Genomic DNA, 20,904 nt, shown 5'->3' with positions numbered 1-20,904 from the left:
CCTTCCTCATCTGGCCTGCCTGACCCCTTCGGCTTCTGCTTCTGCTTCTGCTTCTGCTTCACGTTTCTTCTTCACCCGACTCCGTATTCAATCAGTCCTCCATCACATTCTTTAACACCACCTGTGTCGGTTGATATCCATTCACTACCTTTGCTGTGATCTGGTCCCTCCCTACCTGCATCGACGCTTGATCCATCCGTGATCCATCCGTGATCCATCCTCTCTTTTTGGGTTCAACCCAGCCTTCCTTGTCTCCTGCACGCTTTGTCCTCTTCCCACGAACGACACTCCGACTTGACGGCTGCCACCGCTCCATCTGGGCCTTCCACGTCTTCTCAAGAACTGTCCTGGGGGAATTCGATCCAGGAGAGGGACTTTGCCTTGCTCGACAGTCAAGAACTGTCTCGCAGACCACTCTCTAACAACCTTTGCATCCTCCGGAAGCGATGCAATAAAGCCAGTCAGACAAAGATCGCGTGCACGAAACGCAATTGAGCAGGGCTCTTGTCAATCTTGCACTCTGACCAGCGGCTGAGCCGTGCCATCACCGCCACCTTCTCCCAAAGGTAAACACCGGCCATCTTGAGCCTTGCCTCTCATTAAACCATCCATTTCAAAGGCCTCCCTGGACGCCGCCTGTTCCATCTGCAACCAACAAACCCTACCATCCTCTAATCACCATCATGCCCTGCTGCGGTGGCCAGCGAGAACATTATGGCGACCTTAGGGCTGAACAAAAATGGGAATACATTGTATGTGCTCGAATAGGAGCGAAGAGAACAGCAGAAAGATTGACTCTAACCTTTTGCTAGAATCTTGACGACTTCAAGTCCACCTCGTACTGGACACCCTTCGCATATGGCTACCTGCTTGTCATGTTTATAGTTTCGCTTTCCGTTTACGCTGTCGACTCCTTCACTGCCGTCAATCTCCTTGCTTTCGATAAATGGGCCGGTCAGATCAAACCAGAAATCCCCCTAAATATCTCCCGATGGATCTTTGCCGGATGTATCATCCTCTCCTTCGTGTTGCTCTTTTATCGATGGGTGCGCGCAATCAGGGTCATGAGGCAGGGCGGAGTTGCCAAAAGCTACTTGGACCCATTGGCAGTTCGAGTCCAGTGCATCCGCTGGGGAAAGGCAAGAGGGTGGAAGCGCTTCCTTGTTTTCGCCGAACTCACCAAAAGTAGGAAAGGGGCCGACTATGTTGCCTTGTTCACTTATTTCTCCTTCGAGGCCTGGCTTCGAATCGTCTTTGCCGAAGGTCCTCGACAAGTCGTCAACGCTATCACCCTATACTCAGTCATGAGATTGAACCTAATCCCCGAAGGTGACCATGCCGCACCAAAGGGCCAGTCTCCCGTTACGCAATTCTTTGTCAACATTGGTATTCTTGCAGGCAAAAACCATTTACAAGCCGTTATCCTCTTCGGCATGCTTTGGACGCTCCTCATTTGGGTCTTGTCTGTGCTGAGTCTTATCATCTCAATCATCCTCTACCTTGTTTTCCTCTGGCATCATATTCCTTCAGATGCTGGTGGCTTAGGGGGTTATTGCCGGCAAAAGATTAACCGACGAATGGACAGAGTTGTCAAAGTCAAAGTGGACAAGGCATTAAAGAAAGAGAACGAAATACGAGCTCGAGAGGAGGCGAAGGCTGCAAGAGCAGGCCTGGATATCAAGAAACAACCTACGCTCCCCAATCTTGGAGATCCGTCCGAGAACGGCCCCTTCGCTGATCTATCTCGACAGACCACAATTTCGACGTTGCCAGAGTATTCGTCTCGACTCGGGACAGATTCCACTAACAACTCTACACCCACGCTGCCCACTTTACCCGATATATCTAACCGGCCCCCAATGCCAGTGAGGACCGCGACACATGGTTCGGCGGCATCATGGTCCAGTTACAGCTCAAACGCACCGTTGATGAGCGGGGCAGGAGATATGGGATATGCCCCTGACCGGGCTCGTACTCCTAGCGGAGATAACAATGGATCATGGCCTGGAAGGCCCGGGCCGCCGAATCGAAGTTTCACTGGTCTATCACAGCCTCCTCAGCGATCTTTCAGTCCGGCTCTACCACGACCAGGCACAGCTCAATCGGACCGGAATGGGCCATCTTATGCCCTGGATCCTTTACCACGCCCGGGTACAAGCTTGTCAAACAGCTCGCGCAGACATCCATCCGACTCAAATAGTGCGCTTCCATATCCAGATGATCGAAGCACAACACCGTCAAGTCAGCCTCCTTCTTGGTCTGGACCGATCTCGGACAACCTGTACGACAACAATGGTCGTCGAACACCGGCTGCGGCCATGGGTCCATCCTTTGCAGGAATTCCTGAAGAAGGCGGCAGAATGTCTCCCTTACCAGGATCTCGGTACCAAAGCCAAACCCCAGTCCGCGGATACCCCGAGAGATCTTTTACACCTAATGGTAGTAGTCTGCCGAGGAGCATGACGCCTAATGGTAATGTTCTGCCCAGAGGTATGACGCCTACAGGGAATCCCACTCTCCCCCGTCTACAAACCTCACAGTCACAAGGAGGGTATATTCCCTTCTCAGCAGAGCCACGATCTACCACACCAGCATCGTCAATCCCACCGAGTGCTACAGTGCGAATGGTCGAGCCAAGTAGAAGCTACAGTCCCTTTGAACAGGGCGGAGCTCCTCGGGGCCATTCACCACCATATCCACAAGGGAATCGTGCACCTCCACAACGACAGGATAGTGGGGTAGATGATATTTTGAATCATTATTGAAGAGAAGAAAATTGTATACTTTCTAAGCGGCATGATGAACCATAATGATGAAAGTAGCTAAAGCTCGTAAAAGAATACAATGTCTCACTTGAATCCCACGTAAGGAACAGCAAATAGTTGTACTCCATGCAATTCTCGCTTGAAACTATTTGGGAGATAAGATGGTGGAGTTAGGGAACATGTGGTGTGATCACTCCTGCACACGAAAATCGTGGTGCATAATTTGTGCATTCCGATTGGTGGACTCCGAGTCAATGGATATCCTGTCTCTTAAAAATGCGCTCACTTCCCTCACTTCTATCTAGCTTGTGCTACTCCTGCTTCGTACCAATCGCACCCTTCGGTGGGCGCAATCAAGGCGGTATCACGATGCTTCCTGCATCTACTTTCAATCGTATGCTGAGTGAACTGTCTCCAGGACTCTCGAAACGCTTTTTTGCATGCAGCAGTCGCAGCCACTATGGACTTCGGACCGAGTCGCAGTCAACTCATAAGATCCAAGGTCTGGCGCCGTCAGCAAGGACGCCTGGCCTTGCAACAAGGCAATTCAGCTCACGGCGGTCGACTTCAACGAAAATAAAATATGAATGGCCATCTGCGACGAACTCCATCCCTCGCTTCCGGTCGAACCGAAATATCAACCCCAAATGGACCAGACCTTTCTCTGCATCTGCGCGATCAAGAACCGCCGCTGCCACGGACATAATTGAAAATGCCGCTAAGAGTGAGGCAGGCAGGGCTTCATCTTTCCCTAAGACATCGACCAACGCGGTGGCATATTGGCTCCTCGGTAGTGCGGCAAGCGTCTTTGGAATTGTCGTCTTTGGCGGCTTGACCAGACTGACAGAGTCAGGGTGAGCCTCGCTTTTTATCAACCCGATTTGAGAAGAGAGACTAACACACAGCGATGGATAGATTAAGCATTACCGAATGGAAGCCTGTTACCGGCTCTCTCCCTCCACGCTCCCGGGAAGACTGGGAAGCCGAATTTGCCAAGTACCGATCATCGCCAGAGTTCAAAATCCTCAATTCTCGAATGACACTCGAAGAGTTCAAAAGCATATATTGGATGGAATGGATCCATCGACTCTGGGGACGCTTTGTGGGCCTCAGCTTTGTACTACCCGCTGTCTACTTTGTGACGAGGAAGAAGGTGTCCAAACCTATGGCCTGGAAGCTATTCGGCATTGCGGGACTGATCGGCTTTCAAGGTTTCATTGGCTGGTGGATGGTGAAGTCGGGCTTAAAAGACGATCTGTTTGCATCTGGTTCACATCCCAGAGTCAGCCAGTACAGACTCACAGCCCACTTGGGCGCAGCCTTCATCTGCTACCTGGCCATGCTGTGGAACGGGCTGGATATTCTTCGCACGAACAATCTTCTGTCGAAATCCCCTCAAACATCCTCCTCCATCTTGTCTCAGCTCCGTAATCCGGCACTCAAATCATTCAAACGATCTGTTGGTGCGCTTGCAGCGTTGGTGTTCATTACTGCCATGTCGGGCGGTCTCGTGGCCGGCCTGGACGCTGGATTGATCTACAACGAGTTCCCGTACATGGGCCTGGGATTGACACCACCGAAGTCAGAACTCTTTGATAAGTTCTATTCTCACCGTGAAGATCATAGTGATTTAGTGTGGCGAAATTTCTTGGAAAACCCGAGTTTGGTACAGCTCGACCATCGCATACTGGCAACTACCACGTTTTCGGTGGTCATGGCTATGTGGGCGTGGACAAAGTACTCTGCACAACTAAAGCAGGCTTTGCCTCGTGCAGCCGCCAAGGGAATGCATGGAGTTGTTGGGTTCGTGTGGTTGCAGGTCATTTTAGGCATCACCACACTGCTATACCTCGTGCCAACTCATCTGGCAAGCACTCATCAAGCAGGTTCCTTGGCACTGTTGACATGGACGATTGTCTTGGGCTCACGAGTCTGGTTGCCTTCGACAATGGTACAAAAGATCGTGGCTGGAAGGATGAGATCTGCTGTAGCGGCGGGTGGCAAGGTGCAAGATCAAGGAGCTGGAGCTCAAGTCAGCAATGCTACTCAGTCGGCGCTCTTAAATGGCGCCACCAACGGTCAAGCAAACGCCCACGTTGCCAGCAGCCTTGCAGCAGGTGGAATTGGTCTGATTCCCTTGGGGCTGTGGTTTGTAAGTAATAATGAGAAGGCAACGCAGCAAGGACTCAATCGCGGCCGAAAACCGCAAGTAGAGTTCTTGCAGAGGCAATCCGGGAAAGGGGCATAGATCTGTATGAATACTGTGTATATATATCTTTGGTCTGGGTAAAATAGGAACCACTTTCGACTCTTGACCATCTACAGATTCATAGAGGCTATCCACCGCCTCTTAAGTAGAGAATTCAACGCAAGACAAAACTTTCACTAAAATAATGGCCGAATGCATAGCCAGCGCCAGGAAATAATACCGAGGCCTGATGAAAGCCGCAACGCGCCAGGCATGCTGCATGAGTCATTGAAAATTCAGGGCTCAAAAAATCATGAGTCAAAAATCATAGCCATATTCACATCGCACTTTACAGCACCGCTAGAACTTGTCCAAGTCATACACTTTCTCACACATTGAAGGTATCCCAATAAACTTGTTCGCTAATATCCCAGTCACAAATACAATCATGGCGGACTCTGGCGCATCATTGGCGCAAGACACTGCAAACCTGCACGTGGACGAGGTGACAGGCGAGCGAGTGTCCAAGTCGGAGTTGAAGAAGAGACAGAAACTGAGGGCAACAGAGGCAAAGAAGAAGGAGAAGGCTGCTGCTGCACCGCCGAAGCCGGAAAAGAAGGCCACAAGCGCAGAAGTAGACGAGAGCAACCTCAATCCCAATGTGAGTCAAGCCACGAGACCATCTCCCGATTGCTGCAGCCTCGGGCACTGACACGATGGAACAGCAATACTTCGAAATCCGCAGTGGCCGTATCAACCGCCTGCGAGAGACCAAGCAGCCAAACCCCTACCCGCACAAGTTCCAGGTAAACACAGACCTGTCATCGTTCGTAAATGAGTACGCCGATTTGAAGCCGGGCGAGCACAAGCAGGACGTCGAGATCCGTGTTGCCGGTCGTGTCTATACCAAGCGAGCGTCGGGGGCGAAGCTCGTCTTCTACGACATCCGTGGCGCAGGCACCAAGATTCAAATCATGTGCCAGTCACAAGAGGCAACCGGGGAGGTGGGCTTCGAGGCCCAACATGATCTTCTGCGCCGCGGAGACATCATCGGCGTCATTGGATATCCCGGTCGAACCTCTCCCAAAAACCGTCCCAACGAGGGTGAACTGTCAGTGTTTGCTCGAGAGGTGATTCTGCTCACGCCGTGCCTTCACCAAATCCCCTCGGAGCATTTTGGTCTACAAGATGTGGAAACACGCTTCCGCCAGCGCTATCTGGATCTCATCATGAACGATAAGTCGAGAAATATTCTAATTACCCGGTCCAAGATCATCGCATACATTCGGAACTACTTCGACTCCAATGGTTTTGTCGAAGTGGAGACGCCCATGATGAACTCGATCGCAGGAGGCGCCACTGCTAAGCCATTTGTGACGCACATCAACGAATACAACACGGATATGTTTATGCGAATTGCACCCGAACTGTATCTTAAGATGCTTATTGTGGGTGGGATTGACCGTGTATACGAGCTGGGCAAGCAATTTCGCAACGAAGGAGCCGACCTGACACACAATCCGGAATTCACGACCTGCGAGTTCTACGAAGCATATGCCGATGTCTATGATGTGATGAACCGGACGGAAGAACTGGTGTCGGGTCTGGTCAAGCACGTCACGGGAGGGACTAAGACAACCTTCCATACCCAGACAGGTGAGGTTTACAATGTCGACTGGTCGGCGCCGTGGAAGCGCATCGAGATGATTCCTGCGTTGGAGGAGGCCACGAGCGAGAAGTTCCCACCGGGAGACCAGCTGCATACCCAGGAGACCAACGAGTTTCTCAAGCGGGTGCTCAAGAAGATGAACGTGACCTGTGCACCTCCCGAGACGAACGCACGAATGCTGGACAAGCTGGTGGGAGAGTTCATTGAGGAGAGGTGCGTCAACCCGACATTTATTACGGGACATCCTCAAATGATGTCTCCGCTGGCCAAGTATCATCGATCCCAGCCTGGCATCTGCGAACGATTCGAGGCATTCGTCTGCAAGAAGGAGATCGTCAACGCGTATACGGAATTGAACGACCCATTCGACCAGCGTCTTCGGTTCGAAGAGCAGGCACGACAGAAGGCACAGGGCGACGATGAGGCGCAGATGGTGGACGAGAATTTCTGCACGAGTTTGGAATTCGGACTGCCGCCTACGGGTGGGTGGGGGATGGGTATTGATCGAATGACCATGTTCCTGACCGATAACTACACGATCCGTGAGGTTCTGGCGTTCCCCTTCATGAAAGAGGAGAAGATGGGAAGTGGTGGCAAGGAGAAGGAGACGGCTGCTGAGGTGGTTGGGATTGAACCTTTGCCTGTCGAGGGAATTCGTAAGTGACTCTGACTTTGGGGCATGTGTGTCCGCGGAAAACAGGGATTGTTAACGTTTACGCAGAACACAAGTAAGAGACGTCCAACGGGTATGACTAAAAGCTGTCATCACGAAGATATGATACCGTGAAGGCGGCGGAGTGCTGTGGGCAATTCTTGAAGTTGAAGATGTAGGAGGGCACTCTTCTATTTTTGCTCTGGTTGTTCTTGTTGTTCTTTGCCCTCCCGCACCGAGAACTGACATTGTTAGATAAATCAAGATAAATAATGAAACAGAATCACCAATCAACCCTCATGGTACGGTACTGGCCGAGCCGGACCATCATGTTGTTCTGCTCTACTTATCCGATCGGAGGCCGCATCGTTAATTCCCAGTTGCCACAGCTTTGTCGCCAGCATCACGTTCTTAGTGAGCAAGGACGCAAGAAACGCGGGAGTGGTCGGGTAAAAAGGCGGCCTTGGGAGGGTTGGTAACATGCCCGTGATTAGCTCAGCAGTTTTCACGTTTCAGTCTTAGCCCACAGATGTCGCCAGTAGGGCTCTTGCGAGGGCTCCGGAGTACGTACCCAGTGCAAGAGGAGCCGAGGGCTCGTCGTTCCTCTGTGCTCTGCTGAGTCACGCCTGTACTGGTTACTCATGAACCTGGCCGCCACATGGTGGTTTGGCGACCACTCCCTGGCATCATGAGAGGGCTACGCAGAGTGGCCCCTTGATTGGGATAGCCGCTCTGTACCGATGAGTGGTTCGGCGAGCACTGATGATGGCCGATGAGGAAGCAAGAGGCCGGAGGGGCAGGCACCCAGGCACCCAAGCTGGCAGCGGACAGGCCCCGAAAAGGCCCTCGGGCAGGCTCAGCCTGTGAAGACTAGGCCTTTCACCTGTGTTTCTGTGTTGCCCCTCCATAGGCCAACTTCTGGTGTTTTCTAGTGCTCAGTGGGCAGTGGTCACTGGTGGGTTGGTCCCTTGGTGGGCGGGCTCGGAGCGAGTGGGTTGTGCGTGCGTGGTGGGGTATTTTCTCTGCTGCGAAGCCATCCCAATCCCACTCCCTTCCCTTGCTGGGTGCCATCCCATTCCTATTCCAAGTCCCAATGCTCTAATCAACATAATTCTCTCATCCCCGTGTTCAAACTCTTTCTTCTCCTTCTTTCCTCCCTCTCCCTCTCTTTTCAACTGTCGTGCCTCTCGTCTTTTTCGGTGCATTAGACAGAGACATTACATCGCTCTCCATCCTGCTCCTCTTTCTCATTCCATCAGTCAGTCAACTCATTTCCACCCACCCCGCTCACCAAAAATCAACCCAGCAATCCACCCCAATCCTGTCAACATGTCTCAAGCAGTGTAAGTTCTAGCTCTCGATCCACCAGCCTCAATCGGAGCACCGCACATGAAATCCAACTGCCATATCCCTACTGTCTGATGGCTGTCCTCTCATTTGAGAATACCCTCCATTGACCATCATAATGCTGACTCTAGTGCGCGACTGGCCAACCTCAAGGTTGGTCCTGCGCAGTCCGAACCCAGTGGTGATTTCGGTCTCATTGGCCTTGCGGTCATGGGCCAGAACCTGATTCTGAATGCTGCCGATCACGGCTTCACCGTCGTTGCCTTCAACCGAACCGTTTCCAAGGTCGACCGCTTCCTTGAGAACGAGGCCAAGGGTGAGTAGGACGAGCCAATATTTCCACGTCATACAATATCTGAGGGAGAGAACAACATTGCTAAGAGCGTTCTGCCCACAGGCAAGTCAATCGTTGGTGCCCACTCCATCGAAGAGTTCGTCTCCAAGCTCAAGACGCCCCGCCGTATCATGCTTTTGGTCATGGCCGGCCCTGCCGTCGACGACTTCATTGAGAAACTGCTTCCTTTCGTCGAGAAGGGCGACATCATCATTGACGGAGGAAACTCCCACTACCCCGACAGCAACCGCCGAACCAAGTACCTTGCTGAGAAGGGTCTCCGATTCGTCGGAACCGGGGTTTCCGGTGGTGAAGAAGGTGCCCGTTACGGTCCTTCCCTGATGCCTGGTGGCAACGAAGAGGCTTGGCCTTTCATCAAGGACGTCTTCCAAAGCATTGCCGCCAAGTCTGATGGTGAGCCTTGCTGTGACTGGGTCGGTGACGAGGGTGCTGGCCACTACGTCAAGATGGTCCACAACGGCATTGAATACGGTGACATGCAATTGATCTGCGAGGTAAGACTCGATTGGAGTCCATTTCCATCTCTTGCACCTTTACACACTCAAACTGACTTCCCCTCAGGCCTACGACGTTATGAAGCGTGGTCTCGGTTTGAGCTACAAGGAGATGGGTGACGTCTTTGCGGAATGGAACACCGGCGTCCTCGACTCCTTCTTGATTGAGATCACTCGCGATGTCCTACGCTACAACGACGACGATGGCACCCCACTTGTCGAGAAGATCCTGGACTCTGCTGGTCAGAAAGGTACTGGCAAGTGGACTGCCATCAATGCCCTCGACCTCGGTATGCCTGTCACCTTGATTGGTGAGGCGGTCTTCGCTCGCTGCTTGAGCTCCTTGAAGGAGGAGCGTGGCCGTGCTGCCAAACTTCTCAGCGGACCATCCCCATCTTTCACTGGAGACAAGGCACAGTTCCTCAAGAACCTCGAGCAGGCCTTGTATGCTTCCAAGATCATCTCGTATGCGCAAGGTTTCATGCTGATGCAAACCGCTGCCAAACAATACGGCTGGAAACTCAACAAGCCATCCATCGCTCTCATGTGGCGTGGTGGTTGCATCATTCGATCTGTCTTCCTAAAGGATATCACTGCAGCTTACCGCGCGGAGCCTGAGCTTGAGAACCTGTTGTTCAATAGCTTCTTCAACAAGGCCATCCACGCCGCTCAAGAAGGCTGGAGAGATGTGGTTGCATTCTCTGTCAAGGCCGGTATCCCCACCCCAGCATTCAGCACTGCACTTGCCTTCTTCGACGGCTACCGCACCAAGGACTTGCCCGCCAATCTCCTCCAGGCCCAACGTGACTATTTTGGAGCTCACACCTTCCAGGTCAAGCCTGAGTATGCCAACGACAAATACAAGGTCGGTGGTTATACTCACGTCAACTGGACCGGTCGTGGTGGAAATGTCTCTGCTTCCACCTATACCGCATAAATGGAGTCTCCATTCGACACCACCACGAACAACCGCTAGGCCCAAGGCATAGCCTTGAAAAACCAAAAGAAACCCCTTCATTCATGGACATGCTGGTTGCAGCACAATAGAAACCCCTCGGTCGTATATGTTGCATATCGATTATTGGTTGTTGTGATTCGATGGTGCATGCACATGATTGCATGGAACAGGCATACATATCTACTTTAGACTCGGGTTCAGTAGTAACTTAGTGCAGGTACTCCGTATCTCAAACAAAAGTCCTTTTGCTGCCACTGCGATGCTGCGAGGATAAGTGCCGCTTTTGATTCCACCCAGCTGCTGTCCCTGTCGCCGTCGTTGGAATGAACAGTTGATCCGTTTAGATTAATAGTTAATCCGATCCGGGAGACTTCCCGCGTTGGGCAAGCGCGATGGCTGTGGATCTGGGCGTCGGCGATTCGGATTCTCCAGACTTTCTGGAAATTGTTCTGTACGAGCAGTTCCTTTCTCATCAGGATTCAGGGCACAGGCCAGGAACAGCGACATTTGAACCTCCTCCCTACTCCGTGCGTCCACACCACTTCAGGTTTCTTGTTAACCACCGCCATCAGGGCATTTCCATCGGGCGCCTGGCGTTTTGAGCTGGCTTTTGGTATTTTGTGGGTCCTTGTACTCTTTCTTCCAACCGACTGGAATTATTGCCAGAGGTCGGCTTTCAACTGCCTCCTGTCCCATCCCCGCGACCACAATCCACGAGTCTGTCTGACTGGCCTGCGTTTTTCTTCCACCACCTTCACTGACCATCCAACCGATCTATCCAACATCACTCCCCTAGTGTGACTGTCTCTTCTTGCATGAGGATGGCCTCCGACACAAAGCGCCAGAATGCAGGTCCCAGAGTCCCCGTCGCTCTTCCAAAGGGTGAACCCGCGCAGTCAGGCGCCTCTGTCGTCTCCCCAGATCTCAGTCTGCAGCAGGCCATAGGAAGCCGGTATGTTGAATGCTACTCTGTCAGTCTGTTAACACTACACCTTCTGACATGGCGCGAACTAGAATTCGAGTGAATGTTGCATCTCCCACCCCAGCCGTGGTTGAGGGAACTGTGTACACTGCCGACCCTCTCACCAACCTTCTTGTTCTTAATACCAGCACGGCTTATTCCACTCCGATTACCGCATCCTCTCTCGCTGCGCCATCAGGAACTTATCGCATCATCCCCATTGCGTCCATCAGCAGCTTCCAGCTTCTTTCCCTTCCCCCACCAAACTCGGAAGTCAGCAATAATCCCGCTCTCAATACCATCGATACCAACGCTGTTCAAGCCAGACTTCACAAGAATATAGCTGCTCAACAGGCTGCTCAAGCCCGCATTGGGCCCAAAGGCACTACTCCAACGGATCAAGCACTGTTCGAAGCTTTGTCTCGGACTCTCTCGTCATCTTGGTCTGGCAATGGAATGCTCATCTCTGACACATATTTGATCGAAAAGCCTTATGGTCCTCTTAATGTTCGGATTGTCGACGGTCGTCACGGAGATCTGGAAAGAATGAAGAAGGTGGTTGAGATGGAGAGGCAGAAAGTCACACTGAGGCTTTCTAAGGGAATGCTCGATGGCAAAATGTCTGCCGAAACCACACCTACCAAAGGGACTACTGCTGCAGCTATCAAAAAGGGTGGCTAAATTTGAGATCTACTGCCACACCTCCCTCTTGGAGGGTGATTGAAGTAACAGGCTCATGGCCCCCGCAAGAGAAAGCAGGCTGAGGCTTGGATAGCCAATGTTCATCCAATGTGATGGTATGCAAGGAGACTACACTTGAGCTTCTACTACACGGGATTTCACCGTCATGGCTCGGTTGGAGGCTGCAGCAGGATATGGCATGAATATGCATCAAAGGCCCCTTCGTCTACGCTGGCCTGCATCAGGAGAGATCTTGAACTCCTTTGTCAGCAGCACTAAATCTGGCCAGCTCCCACTATTCTTCAGAAGGGCTTGAGCTTACGAGACCCACGGACGCATTCAACTCAAGCCAGTGAAGAGCTACCAGTATAGTACTAGTACATGAGAGGTGTGCTCAAGTATGGGCGAGGCCTTACGGGAATCCTGTAGCAGATACCAATCATAATCATGACACTGTTTACACTGGCTTCAGATGTCACTGAGTGGTGGTGGTGTATATGCCCCCGGATCGCGTGACTATTCGCATGAAATACATGCGATTGAGCTCTAATCACCCCATCTTAATGGAGAAGTTAATAGTACGTATACGAGCCCCTACTCCTGAATGGACGATCTGACTGTATCGGCTTCCTTGCTTGTGCAGTGTGCGGGGTTCATCCTCGGGATTTCGCCTGTCTTGATGAGCTTCAGGGGGTAATCCTGCTGGCCAAGCTCGTTCGAGCATGAGGCCGCTGTTCTATCTTCGCACCTGGTATCTCATACATTGAATAGCAGGGCGGTCTCGGGGTAAGGTGGATTCAGCAAAGCCGATTCGACGGCTGGTCGGTACCAGGTACCCTCGGAAGCATAGCCTACAAGAAGCAAGGATTGCGACTTGCAGGAAACAGGCCAACTACTATTCCCTCTTCACCTAAAGTTTGTACTATGTGCCCACATCGTGTCAGCGTTCAGGACTGCAGGCATATCCAGATAGGTATGCACGAGGTACCTATTGTCTTACCATGGTATCAGGAGGACTCCGCCGAAGTGGACACGGAGGACTGAGTGACCTGACTACCTAGCTGATTAATATTTCTTTCTCTGTCATCCCATATCATGCTAACACTATCTGAGATCGTAAACGAGTCGAGCGGTCAAGCCAGGTTGAGTGTCACCAACCAAATGCATCCCGTCAAACACTTAACTTTCAGCTTCATGGGGAGAGCAAACGGATTGACACGGTTTATGCAGGGCATGGCTGTTCAAACCTTGGCCGAGGCTTCTCAAACATCATACCCCACCCTCAGCGCCACGTCGGCTTTCTTAGATATGGTTCTCTGCGTCAGCATATATCAATGAGAGTGGTCCCTCTCTCTCTCTCTCTTCAGGACTTGACTGAAACCCCGATTTTTACACTGGACTAGACTAATACTCGTCAGCCAAACCAAGATAAGATGGATGCCAAGATCAGACCACTCTTCGAGACCGTATTGCAGGAGAGAAAACTTCCCGGATTCGGTGCTTTCGTCGTCGACTCAACCGGGAAGCTCCTCCTGAACGAAGCGGTGGGGAAGGTCAACCGTGACGATGGCACCAGCGCCGGTTTCACCGCAGACACGATACTGCCGTTATACTCATGCACGAAACTAGTGACCAGCATCGCAGCCCTACAGCTCGTTGAGCAGGGCAAGATGTTACTTTCGGACACGGTCGAAAAGTATGTGCCCCAGATCTCGGAGATCCAGCTGCTCGAGTCCATCACGCAGTCGGCGGACGGGAAGGCCCCAGACATCAAGTGGTCGAAGCCCACGTCAACGCCCACCATCCACCAGCTATTGACGCATACAGGGGGCTTCTCGTACGACTTCTTCCATGCGCCGACCCTCCAATGGCGCGCCTCCACCGGTCGGGACCCCTGTCTGTATCATGCCGTGGGAGCCTGGCAAGATTTTAAAACACCCTTCGTAGCCCAACCCGGTTCCAAGTACATCTACGGCGTCAACACAGACTGGCTGGGCTTCGTGGTCCAGGCGGTCACGGGGACCCGGCTGCCTGAATACATTGACGATCACGTCCTCAAACCGCTCGGCATGACCGCTTCAGGCGCATTCCTCGACAAGAGCAAGCCGCGGCTGGTGACGCACCTCCGCCTCAACGGCATCGACCTCGTCGCCAACCCCGCCGCTGCCAATCAGGAATCTCCCGAGGTCTTCGGAGGCGGTGGATTCCTCTACTCGACGATGAACGATTATGCGAAGCTCCTGTCCACGCTACTCAATCAAGGCACCAGCCCGTCCACCGGTGCGACGATCCTGCAACCTTCAAGCGTGCAAAAGTACCTCTTCACCGACCAGCTCGGGCCCGAGGTCGACAAGTCCGCGCTGGGCGAGATCCCCACCGCGATACCTCTGCTCTCCAACGAAGGCACCTTCTTCCCGTCCCTGCCCGTCGAGGCCAAAGGCTGGTCGTACGGCCTGCTCATGAACCACGAGGACCTGCCCCACGGCCGCAAGAAGGGCAGCGGCGCGTGGGCCGGGCTCGGCAATCTGTACTACTGGATTGACCCCGCGAGCGGGATTGCGGGCATGGTTGTCACGAACATTCTGCCGTTTATGGATAGGAGTATTCTCTATCTGTTGGACCAGGTCGAGAGGGTCGCGTACGGTCATGATATTGTGCCTGAGAGTAAGGCGACCGGGAATCATGTGGCCGGGGCGGTGGTAGAGGCGAAGCTATGATGAGAGAACTGAACGAGATTGAACGGTTGAGAGAGAGAGAGAGAGAGAGAGAGAGAGATGAAGAAGAGCCACACGACGTCTTGCGCAGCCCTGTCCTTTGTTATGCAACGTGTCTGTCTCGCTGTTTAGACCGGAGGGAGGTAGGCGGCAAAATGAAAGCCATGGACAAAGCCCGGACTTGGAAATTGAAGCCATATCGCGGCTAGACTACCACACCATTTCCACTACTGAAGGGTGAACATGACATCATTCAACCAATCCAGAACGCCCACCTGTGTATGGCATGGTATTTGCAACGCACACGTTTGCCCCATGCCTGGTTGGGAAAAATCGAAAATGGCGACGAGGCTGGTCGCTGAACTGATCCTGAGGAATCTTGAACGACAATGCTCGTTAGTGAGACAAAAATCTCTGCTTCTCGTTACCTTTTGAATTTCGAACTCTAGATTGAAGTGAGCAGAGAGGAATTGTTGTCCTTGGGAGACCCCGCCGGAACGATTCGCTTCAGCTGAGGTGGCCAGACCGAAAACTGCCCGTCATGAGGAATGGGCGCTTATGTATAGGGCGGAAACTCGGATCCCACATCTATAAAAAGCCTCTGGCGCTGCGACAAGTGTAAATGACCACTGGCCTTTTCTTCCTATGTGAGAACTTAGAAGCGTAGCACCACTGTTGCATCAAGACTGCTTTTCACATCTCTATTATACATGAATGATGACGCTGGAAAACACTGTAGAAGAAAGTTGAATCCTGACAGAGAAGGAGTCAGCAGCGCTTGCAGACACCACCTTCGGAATACCATAAAAGATGCATTATGTAGAAGTCTCAGGTATTGCGGTGTGTCTTTCCATGTATCTGCCCAAGGCGGGGGTTGTTACGGTTGGTTGTACATGTCCAAGATTTAGAGTTACATAGCGCGACAGCGTCTCGCACTAAACTCGGATAGAGTTATTTATATATATAATTATACTTTTTAAACCCCCGAAAAGAAAGGTAACGACCACAATCACTTGCAGCGTGGCATTGCTTTTCAGTCAACTACGCGTGGTCATCGTTAAAAGATCACTCGCAGCACTTCTGTGAATACCTTAAAATTCGTTACATCACGCGGTAGGTCTATTTGTCACACTTGGTGACCCAAACAATATGTCAAGGCTGAAGCCCCCCCGGACGTGGACCAGTGGGCCAGTAGGGAATGACCTCGATCCCATTCCTCGCAAACCATCGTGATATTTGGTGCTTGACGGTCGTTGTCCTTCGGTTCAGTTGTTTATCTAGCCTCAGCGGGGTGGCCCTGAATTTTGATCTGTTTGCGCAGGTTGCTGAGCAGGTTGCTGAGTTGATTCGGCTCGTCCGGCTGGGTTCGCTGAACCAGAACTCGTCCCTCCAGCCTGCCGACAATATTCTTCCATGAGTTGCTTACGTCTACCATTCTCCATGTGCCTACGAGCATCTAGGTTCAAGGTCAGCCCCTTCTTATGAACTGTTCACCGCAGCTGTCGAACGACGAGAGCACCCGAGGATCACGAATCCCCATTTCACTCACCTCTATTAAGCGACATCATATGTGATGTGCCTTCACTGGCCGAGCGCCCCTCATAAACGCCGTTCTGGACAGATTTCAGCAGCACTTCGACATTCTGTGGTAATGTTTTCGAATGCACCACAACCGCAAAGATTCCTGGGTGTGCATCATGAACTCCTTGGGGCTTCCAAGTAGCAAAGAAGTATCCATCGACTGGATATTCGTTCGATTTCGGAACATTCCCCAAGCCCGATTCGTCTCTTCTGATCGGTATGCTATGGCGTTGCACAAACTCTGCGGACACCATGTTGGCCGATGATTTTGTATCGAGTAGAGCGCGGCAGTCGTGGAGCTCTGGGTTTCCGTCATCACCAGCGAGCGTGATGGTGATCAGAAAGGGTTTCTTGGTAGGTTTCTGGAGAAGAAAAGCGTGAACGCACTGATCTTGTCTATGATCAGTTTGGGGAAGCAGCTTACCATGTCTAATAAGGGATCTCTGGTATACAAAGGCTTGGAGCCAAGAGACAACCGGTTCTGAGGTTCAACAGGCGCAGGAGGATATGCCTTCTCCTCAAGGTATATTATTCTTGATGCTCTCCTCGAGAAGAAGCCGCAGCTGATCCAGCGAAGAAATCGCGAGACTATATGATTCTCCATGCTTTCTGCTCCCTGAACAGCAATTCTGGGCTCGAGATCAAACTTATGCGCCGCATCCAGGTCTGCGCCTGAGTTCGTGCTGCTGGGGTATGGTGATCGAAGTATGCCGAACCATAAAGCAAGGCGGAAGCAACACCTTTCGATGCCTCGTGATATTTGAGCAATAGAGCGCCTTACACGTCAGCAACAAGAAGGACAACGCCGGATTTCAGTGTGTTGAAAAGGTATCCAAAGCACACACTCCATAGAGGCATACTCAGAGAGAAAGAGGTAATACGAGACGACGCCATGAGGCAGGAGGTGGCTATGTTGAAACGACATGCACCATTGAGCTGCTAGGAGCATCATGCGAGGGCATCACCACTTTTAGGAAAGCATTCTTTCCGTTCAGACCCAGGGGCGCCGCTAAGACCTTCCACAGGACCACAGGTTTGATAACTGCACAGGGAAACAAAACGAAAGCCTTAAGACTGGCTAGGCTGGGGGATTTTCACGTCTTGGAACTGGCAGGGAGGCGCAATATTGATGCCCGAGCCAGCACACCACCATATCCATGCCTACATAGAACCAAGCAAGGGCAAAGACGAGATTCATATTGAGTAGGCAACTGTTGTGCTGGGGATGGCCAAGTTTGACCTCCTACATGAAAAGGTCGAAAAGCTTCTGCAAAGGGTGGGGCCAAGGCACCACTCTCCCATGATGGCCAGCCAAGTCTGTGACGGGCGCTTTGGTAGTCATTCATTCGAGAGAACCAACAGATTCAGACAACGTCTATCTTTCCAATAGAAATCCACCAATGTTCTTGCATTTGCTTGAAGTGAAATGGCAGGGGTCTATCATACATATTTACGAGGGGTTAGTAAGCCCAATAAACAACCACCATATGTGACGTTCACCTTGCCTGACCACACAATACAGTGGACAAGCACCGCACCCTTTTCAACACACCAAATGTGCCCTTCCAGACTTTCCCGACTTTCCAGTACCTTTAGACATGAAATGTGCAGAGCCATAATCACTATATCCTTTACGGGCCGACCCTGAGCATCGATCGATTCGTGACACTGGGGAAGTTTCCCCGCCTCTCTTTTCTGGGCCATCGAAGCACATTCAATTCTCAGCCTGATCGACGCGGACGCTGACCGTTTCCGGGCTCACCGTTCGGCTGAGGTAGACTGGGATTTCGTACTTCCTCCTCCTATGTGGGCCAATAGAAACTCTGGCTTGATCCAGCCACACTGTCTGTCAACACTTCTGCCGCCTGCGCGTCCTAGCTCGGATCGATACTCATTCAGCGTGCGATCTGCCGATTTTGCTGACCTCGCGGACACATGGCATTGGCCTCTGCGTGGTGGGCGCGGGTCTCTCTCTCTCTCTCTCTCTCTCTCTCTCTCTGTGTGTGTGTGTGTGTGTGTGTGTGCGTGTGTATGTGTGTGCCAGCTCCGCCCATCCATTGGATGGTGTAAGGGGGATGGATATTTTGATGTTCTAGACGCGCTGCTCGATGGATTGTTGGATTGTTGTTGAGTGCTGCGCGAAGCCCTAGCTAGAAACTTGAATCAATCAATCCGTAGCCGTAGTATTAAGTCTCGCATGAGGGATATGATCTCTCTGTTCTGCAGCATCTGAGCCGAGCGGGTGGATTGCCTAGGGTTCATACGAGGCCGTCCGCCTCGTCGATTGATCACGAGCGGGAGCCCTCGTGTCCAGCCTCAACGACTGCCCTTTTTGGACTGAGAACACTGGGATAAAGGCCACTGCGAAGCACATCCTTTCTTTTGCTTGTGCATGCGTCCAGCTTAGTTGGATCAGGAGGCGGTACGGTCAACATAAATTAGCCATTCAAGAAAAGACTGGCAAGCCATCGCAATCATTCAGAGCATCTCATTGGATTGGACTATTGCAGAGCCCCTTTGGAGTTGGAATGCCTTTTAAGAAAGATAGGGGGGTGGTCATATTGCCTTCAAGTGTGTCAGTAAAACCAGGAAAATGGGTCAGATTTTCGAGACATGACTCCGTTACGGAAGCCTTGTTGCTTTTCTTCGGTACGCAGGTTTCTGGTTTCTGTGTTCTGGCGATCCGGTTGCTGTAGCCGTGCTTGCCATCTCGTTATTTTAAGTCTACTTTGACGGGATGGTATATTTTCTGGGGACCTGCCTCATATCTAGATGTGTTTAGATTTTGTTTATCCGCAAGCTTCCTGCCTCTCTCGTCGACGCCCTCACATTCTACCTCTAATAGATATCCCATGGGGGATTCTCTGTTTCCCGGGGTTTCAAGGCTTTGTTTCGCGCCCACTCCCAATCCACCATGTATTCGGTAGGCTTAGGGCCTTAGGCTTTCAGTGCCTCACCGATCCAAGTCAATCCACAGCTTGAAGTCTCTATAAACGTTCTGTTCCAACGTCTGAGGAGACTTTTGAGCATGTGCGAGCAATGAATACTTGTGAAAACTCCCGGGGACAAGTTATTGCATGGCAGATACATCCCACGTTCACGGCCGCTGAATGAATCTATGGAGCGATAGCCTTGGTGACCAGCATCGGGGAGTGCTGTTTTGTGTGCGAACATATCTCATTTGTCACATCGATGGCCGAGCGGCCCTTGCTTTCTTTGAGGCCCTTGATGGTTCAATTTTCTCAGCTTAAACTCTCAGTGTGCAGTCACGTTGGATGACTGGGCTCCAGATCTTCGGAGATAACACTGCGGCCCTCGTTGCACTCGGCATTCTCAGCATTGTTGAAAGCTGACAGGATTGAAATGCCCATATCGTCCAGGTATTTCTTCCCAACCACAAACGGAAATGTGGGACGATCACCACTCTTGGTCGAGGTCTGAATGACCTTGAAATTGACCGTGTGTTCTCCATTGTTGAAAGTGCTGTCATTCTTTTTCTTCCACCGGAGATTGAGGTTGATCTCTCCCACGATTGGGATTTGGTGGCCGTTGCACACGGTGACAGCAGGAGAATTGTGATCCCGCCCCAGTCCGAACTTTTGGAGCCATGCGACAGCCTGGCTGCGAGAGCTGCGAGGTTCTCCATATCTGACGATCTGACGGTGCAATCCGCACTTGCGGAGGGTCATCTCGTGTGTGAAGTTTGTTGTAGAAGTACCCGTGTCAAGAAGGGCATCATGCCACGTTAACACAGGTTCCGGGAATCCTTCGAAAAAACATTCAATTCCAACCTGCTGAATTGAGCCGTCGCTTCCGATGAGTTGTCTGCTTGGATCCCTGGGGTCCTTCATCAGATACCAGTTCCCAATGGTGCCGTTTGAAGAGCGGCTAATTGTGCCCCTGGTCAGGTTGTTTACTGAATCAGCTGGCTCAGAGAATGGTTGCTTGCTCAGACGAAAATTTACTGTGGGATGGTATGATTAGTGTCCTGTGCTGTTGAAAACATTCGTCGGATGGGTGCAATCTGGATAGTTTTCTTACAGCGTTCCCGTATAGATTTGCCCTTCCTCCCAGGCCTGGTTTCCCACCACGGAACTGCCACGCCAGAAGCGGGAGACATTTGACCTACACTCCAAGTTGCTGACACTTGGTAGCTCGCTGTAACTCAACGGGGGTCCATTTTTGACATCTCCACTTGAAGTTAGTGGCCGATATCTTTGAGCCCCCGCACTTATTGTATATATGGGTGGAATAATATTGTTGAAGACAGAGGAAGAAAGCCCATGAAAATGAAGAGAAACGGAAATTCAGGCGAGTGTAGGAAGACTCGAAGGCAGTGGAAACGATCAAAACGCCAATTTCAAATGACTGGCGGTGAGAGGAACAAGGTGACCGCTGCAACGGTCAAACCAAACCGAAGCAGGTGGGAAACGCATGAAAACCGTACAAACTTTCTTTACAGCCAGCTGTAAAAAAAGGAGGTGACGAATCTTGAGGAGACCTACCAGGCAAGCAAGCAACCAGCTGATGCCGGAGGAT

At 51.7% G+C, this 20,904-nt stretch overlaps 6 protein-coding genes across 6 annotated transcripts; all 6 read left to right on the top strand.

The window, feature by feature from the left end:
- Positions 1-683: 683 nt before the first annotated feature.
- A1O9_05079 (uncharacterized protein) lies at positions 684-2,765 on the top strand (the record flags this gene model as incomplete). Its single annotated transcript, XM_013407365.1, has 2 exons — positions 684-752; positions 813-2,765. 2 exons carry the CDS (start codon positions 684-686, stop codon positions 2,763-2,765), a joined length of 2,022 nt encoding a protein of 673 aa, XP_013262819.1.
- A 369-nt stretch (positions 2,766-3,134) lies between these two features.
- On the top strand, positions 3,135-5,013 carry A1O9_05078 (cytochrome c oxidase assembly protein subunit 15; the record flags this gene model as incomplete). Its single annotated transcript, XM_013407364.1, has 2 exons — positions 3,135-3,619; positions 3,681-5,013. 2 exons carry the CDS (start codon positions 3,135-3,137, stop codon positions 5,011-5,013), a joined length of 1,818 nt encoding a protein of 605 aa, XP_013262818.1.
- Positions 5,014-5,401: 388 nt separating this feature from the next.
- Positions 5,402-7,286, top strand: A1O9_05077 (lysyl-tRNA synthetase; the record flags this gene model as incomplete). The annotated part of the gene is made up of 2 exons (XM_013407363.1): positions 5,402-5,614; positions 5,679-7,286. 2 exons carry the CDS (start codon positions 5,402-5,404, stop codon positions 7,284-7,286), a joined length of 1,821 nt encoding a protein of 606 aa, XP_013262817.1.
- Positions 7,287-8,603: 1,317 nt separating this feature from the next.
- Positions 8,604-10,407, top strand: A1O9_05076 (6-phosphogluconate dehydrogenase, decarboxylating 2; the record flags this gene model as incomplete). The annotated part of the gene is made up of 4 exons (XM_013407362.1): positions 8,604-8,617; positions 8,753-8,937; positions 9,019-9,470; positions 9,538-10,407. The coding sequence occupies 4 exons, from the start codon at positions 8,604-8,606 to the stop codon at positions 10,405-10,407; spliced, it is 1,521 nt and encodes a 506-aa protein (XP_013262816.1).
- An 842-nt stretch (positions 10,408-11,249) lies between these two features.
- On the top strand, positions 11,250-12,070 carry A1O9_05075 (uncharacterized protein; the record flags this gene model as incomplete). Its single annotated transcript, XM_013407361.1, has 2 exons — positions 11,250-11,380; positions 11,443-12,070. 2 exons carry the CDS (start codon positions 11,250-11,252, stop codon positions 12,068-12,070), a joined length of 759 nt encoding a protein of 252 aa, XP_013262815.1.
- Positions 12,071-13,503: 1,433 nt separating this feature from the next.
- Positions 13,504-14,787, top strand: A1O9_05074 (beta-lactamase; the record flags this gene model as incomplete). Its single annotated transcript, XM_013407360.1, has 1 exon — positions 13,504-14,787. One exon carries the CDS (start codon positions 13,504-13,506, stop codon positions 14,785-14,787), a length of 1,284 nt encoding a protein of 427 aa, XP_013262814.1.
- Positions 14,788-20,904: the final 6,117 nt, after the last annotated feature.

The sequence above is a fragment of the Exophiala aquamarina genome, assembly GCF_000709125.1.
Source record: "Exophiala aquamarina CBS 119918 chromosome Unknown aczIA-supercont1.3, whole genome shotgun sequence".
Classification (NCBI taxonomy): Eukaryota; Fungi; Ascomycota; class Eurotiomycetes; order Chaetothyriales; family Herpotrichiellaceae; genus Exophiala; species Exophiala aquamarina.
Note: the sequence above shows the minus strand (reverse complement) of the source record. Positions and strands in the feature narration are given on the sequence as shown.